Below are 7,766 nucleotides of genomic sequence, written 5' to 3'. Positions count from 1 at the left end.
TTTAAAGGTCATTTAAAAATAACAAAAATTGAAACCCACAACCAGACTAAACTGGGATTTACCTGTGTTTCTTCCTCTAGCTTTTGTTGCCCTTGCCAGAGGAACTACCTTTTTTTGCTGGACATTCTTGTCTCCTGGATCCTTTTTCCCTGGAGTAGACCCCCCCAAGTTTTCCACTTTAGCAATGAGTTCAATATCATTTGGAAGTGCAATCTTAGCAATTTCCATTAGCTCTTTCTGTATTGCTTCCAATTCGCAGAAAGGGGTTCTTTCACTACCTCTTCAGCTTTACTAGGCTCTAGAATTGTTACTTGATTGGGTTGGCTTTTCTCGGGATGTTCCTGACCTGACTCTGGTTGTTGGGGTTGCCTTGCTTCCAGGGTTACCAAGTCACCCTCCTCCTGCACATCTTGTATGTCAGTTTCCATGCTTAGCCCAGAATCACCCACCTTCCCCTTACCCTTGGCCTTTATCGTATTCCATCTAGGATCAGGGTTATCTTCTGTTTCTTTTTGAAGATTGATCAAAGCTGCAACTTGAGTCTTAACACATTTTGTAGTATCACGCCCAAATGCTATACAATGGTCACATTTTGGAGGAAGACCTTGATATTCCACCTTAACTACCATATCCTCACCCTCACAGTTAACCTTGAACATTGATGGTAAATTTGAAGTAGCCTCTATCTCCACACAAACTCTGGCAAAGGAGACTCCGTTGCCCTTTTTCGTAAGATGATCCATAAATAGTGGAGTACCAATAGCACTGGCAATCCGACTGAAACCATCGTTGTCCCAATATTCAAAAGGGACATTGAAGAATTTCGCCCACACTGGAACTTTGGAAGCTTTCTCCCTGGTTAACTTCATCATTCGCGTCCATTTTTTTAGAATTAAATTAAAACCCCCAATGTACCAGGGCCCACCTTCAAGAACTCTACTACAGCACTCTGGACTGTTAAAGATAAAGAAACTGAATCCCTCCCCATTAGCCAAAACATCTTTCAATCCCTTTCCTTTCCACATGCTAAATGCACTATTCCTAAAAGTGGAGGGAAAGAAAGTAGAGCTTCTCTCTCTAGAACCTAGAGAGAGAAAGCTCCTCCCGGAGATAGTGAAGATCTGGTGCCGTTCTGGCCAATTGTTTCAGCTTCTGTACTCGTCATTTGAGTGATAGTGAGCATGGGTTACAGATCTATTGGCTCCTGGTGTGAAATGGAGTGACTTGATCTCCATTGTTGCATTTTCATGGAGTTCAGCGTGTTTGAGTGGTTCATTGTGGTTATTCTCATGGTTTATATGGGTGTATTCTCGGGTGACTATGTGGGTCTCTGGTTGGTCATTATTGTTGTTAACCTTCTCCCTCGTTCTAGAGAGAGAATGAAGAGGTTCATGGGTGTGCAAATCTGGGTTGTTGGCCTCCGATTGTGAGTGTTGGTCTCGTCGTCGGTTATGGTCAGATGGATGGTGTTCTTGGCTTCTTGGTCACCACCGTCATTGCTCATGGGTTATGATGATATGGATACCTCTGGTTCGAATCTCAGGCCGTGGTTGTTTACTGGCTGTTTGTGTCTGGTTAGAATTAGCGGTGAGGTCAGCGACGTTGCTGCACATTTCTGGTCACATCACCGGTGGGTCTACAAGTTTCAGTGTATTATTTTCAGCGTCTCGCCGGTGATGTTGTTATTTTTCATGTCTGCCAGCCTTTCTTGCGTGTGCCGCTGGTTTCGGGTATGCCAGGTATGACTGGTTGTGCTTAAATGTGAAGTTTTGGAGCTACATAGGTCTTCCACGTTATCCTGCTCAGGTTATGTTTCTCCTCCGGCGCTGGTTTCACCGGTTGAGTGCATGGCTACTGTAGAAGAGTGAGATACACGGAGGAGGGTCCACCGGTGTTGTGTTGCAGGTGTTTTGTTCTGTTGGTGATCTGCAGGTGAGCGTGTAACTCACGACTTGGTGCGGGCGTGAATTCAATTGTTGATACAAAGTTGAGGTCACCACGTGGTTTTTTGGCAGTCTTCTAGGTGACATAAAGTGGCTGTCTTGTTGCTGTATACACGTCTATTTTGTGCTGTATACAATGAAAGGGGTCCATCACTGGGCTCAATGTTCTGATGGCGTGAGTTTGTATATATATATTTTTTATATATTATATATATAAACGTGTATCTTAGTGGGTTCTTTTGGTTCAGATTGTTGATTTGTAGTGGGGCCCAACATTATTATACTTTATGGTATCTTTGTTGACCCATGATTGATGGTGTAAAACTAAGGCACATGGGCTGACCTTTAATTTATTAGTGGGGCCGTCAATTGCTGTGTTAGTGCCCACGATTTTTTTTGGTGGGCCCACATGTTTGGAATTTTGGGCCATTTGGTTTGTTTTGCTGGGCTCACCAACATATGCGTATTATATAAATTTGTTTGGGTGGTGTGGCAAATCTGGGGCTGTTTGGCAGATGATGCTGCTGTATTAATTCTGTTGGCTAAAGGGTTTATCTTTTGGGTGAATTACGTGTATTGGAAAAGTGGGCGGCTTTTTTGGCCAGTGCTTATTGGGTTCTTTTTTGGAAAATTCTTTTTGTGTAGTCTCTTTGCAGCGGATCATTTATAGTTGATTATTTTATGCTAATTGATCGTGTGACTCGATATGAGGGTGGCTTTGAGCCATCTCCGCCAAGAGTGATTGGGGAGTCACTGCTATGGGGAATAGTGGTTTGATAACCAGCCGAGTTTGAGACTGGGACATGAGCGAGAGGATAGCTACCGATTTTCTAGTCGCTTCTTGTCTTCATGTGACCCGTCCTAATTGATCGTACTACCACGCCTGACATGGAGTGAAGGGCACACTGTCATGGGGTTTGAGGCTTGTGATCTACCAAGGAAGGGACTGGAGGATGTACTGATTAATTTCATGATTTTGTTGGCTGTGTATTGGTTTGTTGCTGAGGGGCTATTGTTTTTCACTTCAGCTCCCTAGACCGTGGCTTATGGTTATTCATCATGCTAGCTTCATGTGACTTTGCTGGGATTTTTCATGGGGTAGATTTTATCCTCTGTCACGGCTTTGGTTAAGTGGCTTGGATGTCATGGCTGTGAGGAGTGGGATGCTTATTGGATTCTATGTTTTATCTGCAGTAGAGACTGGGGGCATGTGGGGTTGATTATCATCTTTGTCTCGGCTGGAGGGTTGTTGTTTTGTTAGTATGTCTGTTTTGTTTATTAGCTTTGTGGTGTTTTTATGTATATCTTTGCCCATATATCCACCTTAAGTTCCCATCTATTATCTCTGATGGTAGGGGTTACTTGAGGACAAAAAGGATATATAGGCAGAGAAGGGTTATTGTGTTTTCAGTTTCTTGTTTTCCACCCATTTCTTAGGAGGTGTAGTGGTAGTTATGTTGGTTATATTTGTTTTTTTTTTTTTTGTTGTTGGGCGTGCCTGGGGTATGCCTCTTGTAAACTTGTAAATTTTCATTGTCTTTATTTTATGACTTATTTACCCAAAAAAATGCACCATTCCTCAGATAATTGTATGAAACACCCTTATCCAAAAAATACCCAACTAAACAGGAGTCCCATTTTTCTAAAGGGTTGGGTCTAGGGGGTAAATCAACACTAACATAGCCATCCTTGCGATTGGGAGGAACATACCTCAAAGGAATGCTAGAACGGGTAGAGGATGCAGCAATCTCTACCCACGATTTGAAACTTGTCTCCTTACCTTGATCTCTACCAGCTCCATGGCCTCTCCCGTCTTTTCCCCCTCGGAAGTTTAAGATACCTCATCTACGCAGATGGATTTCATCACGAGCCCCAGCCTCCCATCCTCCATTCTTTCCGACCACTTGAGATTTGATGGGGAAATTTCTAAGAACGGCGGAACCACAATAGATGAGGATGGATCCTTTAATCTTGCCAAACGATCTGTAACTCTTTGTAAATCCGCTAATGAAATTAGATTTACAACCCTATTGTCCATTTGATTTAGGGTTTTCCCTCTTCGATCTGTTTCAATCGCTCCTTCAGATTCCGATCCTCCACTATGCGCGATCAAGTTCGACGGTTCCATTGTTTCACCACTCAATACTTGAAATGTATTACTCACATATCCTGAGTTACCACAAGGATTAACCAACCCTAGGTCTTGCACACCAACACCACACTCATTACAAGGAAGGGGGCTCTCTGATTTAGAGATCACATTAACTCTAGACATCGTATTCAATGAGATTTTGGGTTTTCCCGGCACACAGCGGCATGCTTGGCATGGCCGTTGCGTGGCATGCTAGCCAAGGCTAAGGCGTTGGCATGGCATGTTGGCCAAGGCTAGGGTACGGCAGGCTGGCCAAGGCAGTGGCATGCTGGTCGTGGCATGACATGCTGGCCAAGGCTAAGGCATGGCACATTGGGCAACGTCGTGGCAAGGCATGCGGGCCGAGGCCATGGCATGGCATGCCCGCCTTGGCATACCGGGCAACGCCGTGGCTTGGCATGCCGGCCTTGGCTCTACTGGGCTACGCTGTGGCATGGCATGCTGGCCAGGGCAGTGACACGGCATGCTTGCCAAGGCGGTGCCATGGCATGCTCAGCATGGCCTTGGCGTGTCATCCTGGCCAAGGTTAAGGCATTGGCATGGCAGGCTAGCCAGGGCGGTGGCATGGCATGCTGGCCGTGGCGGTGGCATGACACGCTGGGCAACGCTGTGGCAAGGCACGCTGGGCCAAGGTGGCCACAAGGCATGCGGGCCGAGGCCGTGGCATGGCATACTGGCCGAGGCCGTGGCATGGTATGCCCGCCTTGGCATGCTGGGCAACGCTGTGGCATGGCATGCTGGCCAGGGCATTGTCATGGCATGCTTGCAAAGGCGGTGCCATGGCATGCTTGGCATGGCCGTGGCGTGGCGTGCTAGCCAAGGCTAAGGTGTTGGCATGGCATGTTGGCCAAGGCAATGGCATGGCATGCTGGGCAACCCCGTGGCAAGGCATGCTGGCCAAGGCTAAGGCAGCGGCATGGCATGCTGGCCAAGGCTAAGGTAGTGGCATGGCACGCTGGGCAACGCCGTGGCAAGGCATGCTGGCCGAGGCCGTGGCATGGCCTGCCCGCCTTGGCATGCTTGGCAACGATGTGGCATGGCATGCTGGCCAGGGCAGTGGAATGGCATGCTTGGCAAGGTGGTGCCAAGGCTTGCTTGGCATGGTCGTGGCGTGGCATGCTAGCCTGGGCAGTCACATGGCACGCTTGCCAAGTCGATGTCGTGGCATGCTGGGCAAGGCTAAGGCGTGGCATTCTGGCCAAGGCCGTTGCATTCCGATGTGGCGAAGGCTGAGGCGTGGCATGCTGGCCAACGCAGTGGCATGACATGCTGGCCAAGTCCCTGGCCTGGCATACTGGCGAATGCTAAGGCATGGCCTGCTGGCCAAGGTGGTGGCATGACATGCAGGCCAAGGCAAGGCCGTGCCGTGGCATGCTGGCCAAGTCGGTGACGTGGCATGCTGGCAAACGTTGAGGCATGGGATGACATGCTGGCCAAGGCTGCAGCCATCGTACAACTCGTCCTGTAGTGTCAGTAATCCCCTTGGGCCTTAGGAATTTCGTTTCTCCATGCACGTGAATCATTTTCCTATCTCGAGGCGCGCACTACGTGCTCTCGGACCTTCGCTAGGGGACAGGGAAAGAGTGGGGGGAGGGACGAATTGGAGCGACGCAGGGCTGAATCTCAGTGGATCGTGGCAGCAAGGCCATTCTACCACTTACAATACCCCGTCGCATATTTAAGTCGTTTGCAGAGGATTCTACCCGCTGCTCGAGATAGGAATTGTACTTCAAGGCGGCCCGCACGGCTCGTCCGCCGCGCAGGCTTCGCCAACGACACATGCCTTTGGGAGCCGGACGACCCCTATTGCGGGTCGACAAGTGGGCAGCGGGCACACGCATCGCTTCTATCCTGGATTCTGACTTAGAGGCGTTCAGTCATAATCCAGCGCACGGTAGCTTCGCGCCACTAGCTTTTCAACCAGGCGCGATGACCAATTGTCTGAATCAACGGTTCCTCTCGTAGTAGGTTGAATTACTACTGCGACGTTGTCATCAGTAGGGTAAAACTAACTTGTCTCACAACGGTCTAAACCCATCTCACGTTCCCTATTGGTGGGTGAACAATCCAACACTTGGTGAATTCTGCTTCACAATCATAGGAAGAGTCGATATGAAAGGATCAAAAAGCAACGTCGCTATAAATGCTTGGCTGCCACAAGGCAGTTATCCTTGTGGTAACTTTTCTGACACCCCTAGCTTCAAATTCAGAATGTCTAAAGGATCGTTAGGCCACGCTTTCACGGTTCGTATTCGTACAGGAAATCAAAATCAAACGAGCTTTTACCCTTCTGTTCCACACAAGATTTCTGTTGTTGTTGAGCTCATCTTATGACACCTGCGTTATCTTTTAACAGATGTGCCGCCCCAGCCAAACTCCCCACCATACAATGTCTTCTGCCCGGATCGGCCCGCCGGGGTGGGTCTTGGGTCTAAAAAGAGGGGCAGTGCCTCGCCTCCGATTCACGGAATAAGTAAAATAAGGTTAAAAGTAGTGGTATTTCACTTTTTTCGTTTCCAGCTTCCACTTATCCTTCACCTCTCAAGTCATTTCATAAAGTCGGACTAGAGTCAAGCTCAATAGGGTCTTCTTTCCCCGCTGATTCTGCCAAGCCCGTTCCCTTGGCTGTGGTTTCGTTGGATAGTAGACAAGGACAGTGGGAATCTCGTTAATCCATTCATGCGCATCACTAATTAGATGACGAGGAATTTCGCTACCTTAAGAGAATCATAGTTACTCCCGCTGTTTACCAGCGCTTGGTTGAATTTCTTCATATTAACATTCAGAGCACTGGGCAGAAATCACATTGCGCGAGCATTCACAGGGACCATCGCAATGCTTTTTTTTAATTAAATAGTCAGATTCCCCTTGTCCGTACCATTTTTGAGTCGACTATTCGCTGCCTGGGGAAGGCCCCGTGAGGAACCGTTCCCAGTTCGTGCCCCGGCCGGCACGCGGCGACCCGCTCTCTCCGCGGGAGCAGGTCGAGCAGTCTGCCGAAAGCCGACGGGTTCAGGACTGGGACCCCCGCGCCCAACCCTCAGAGCCAATCCTTTTCCTGAAGTTACAGATCCATTTTGCTGACTTCCCTTGCCTACATTGTTCCATCGGCCTGAGGCTGTTCACCATGGAGACCTGATGCGGTTATGAGTACAACCGGGCGTGGGAGGCACTCGATCCTCAGAATTTTCAAAGGGCCGCCGGGGGCGCACCGGACATCGCACGACGTGCGGTGCTCTTCCAGCCGTTGGACCCTACCTCCGACTGAGCCGTTTCCAGGGTGGGCAGGTTGTTAAACAGAAAGCATAACTCTTCCCAAGGCATGGCAAGATGCTAGCCTTGGCTTGGCATGGTATGCTGCTGGCTTTGGCAGGGCTGCCTTGGCCTAGGCATAGCATGGCAAGCTGCTGGCCCTGGCTTGGCATGGCATCCTGCTAGCCTTGGCTGGGCTTCCTTGGCCTTAGCACGGCATGGCATGCTGCTTGCCTTGGCCTTGGCAGGGCATGCTGCTGGCTTTGGCTAGGCTGCCTTGGCCTTGGCATGGCATGGCAAGCTGCTGGCCTTGGCTTGGCATGGCATGCTGCTGGCTTTGTCTGGGTTGCTTGGCCTTGGCATGGCATGGCGAGCTGCTGGCCTTGGCTTGGCATGGCATGCTGCTGGCTTTGGCTGGG

At 49.4% G+C, this 7,766-nt stretch overlaps 1 protein-coding gene and 1 pseudogene across 1 annotated transcript; both read right to left on the bottom strand.

Moving 5' to 3' along the window:
• Window positions 1-227: 227 nt before the first annotated feature.
• LOC145803437 (uncharacterized) lies at window positions 228-872 on the bottom strand. The gene has a single exon (XM_082896708.1). The coding sequence runs from the start codon at window positions 870-872 to the stop codon at window positions 228-230; it is 645 nt and encodes a 214-aa protein (XP_082752834.1).
• Window positions 873-5,692: 4,820 nt separating this feature from the next.
• On the bottom strand, window positions 5,693-7,204 carry LOC145805158 (25S ribosomal RNA; annotated as a pseudogene).
• Between the last annotated feature and the right edge of the window lie 562 nt (window positions 7,205-7,766).

Source organism: Camellia sinensis, chromosome 12 (genome assembly GCF_055761805.1).
Source record: "Camellia sinensis isolate YWXY chromosome 12, ASM5576180v1, whole genome shotgun sequence".
NCBI lineage: Eukaryota > Viridiplantae > Streptophyta > Magnoliopsida > Ericales > Theaceae > Camellia > Camellia sinensis.
This window is presented reverse-complemented; position numbering and strand designations above follow the sequence as displayed.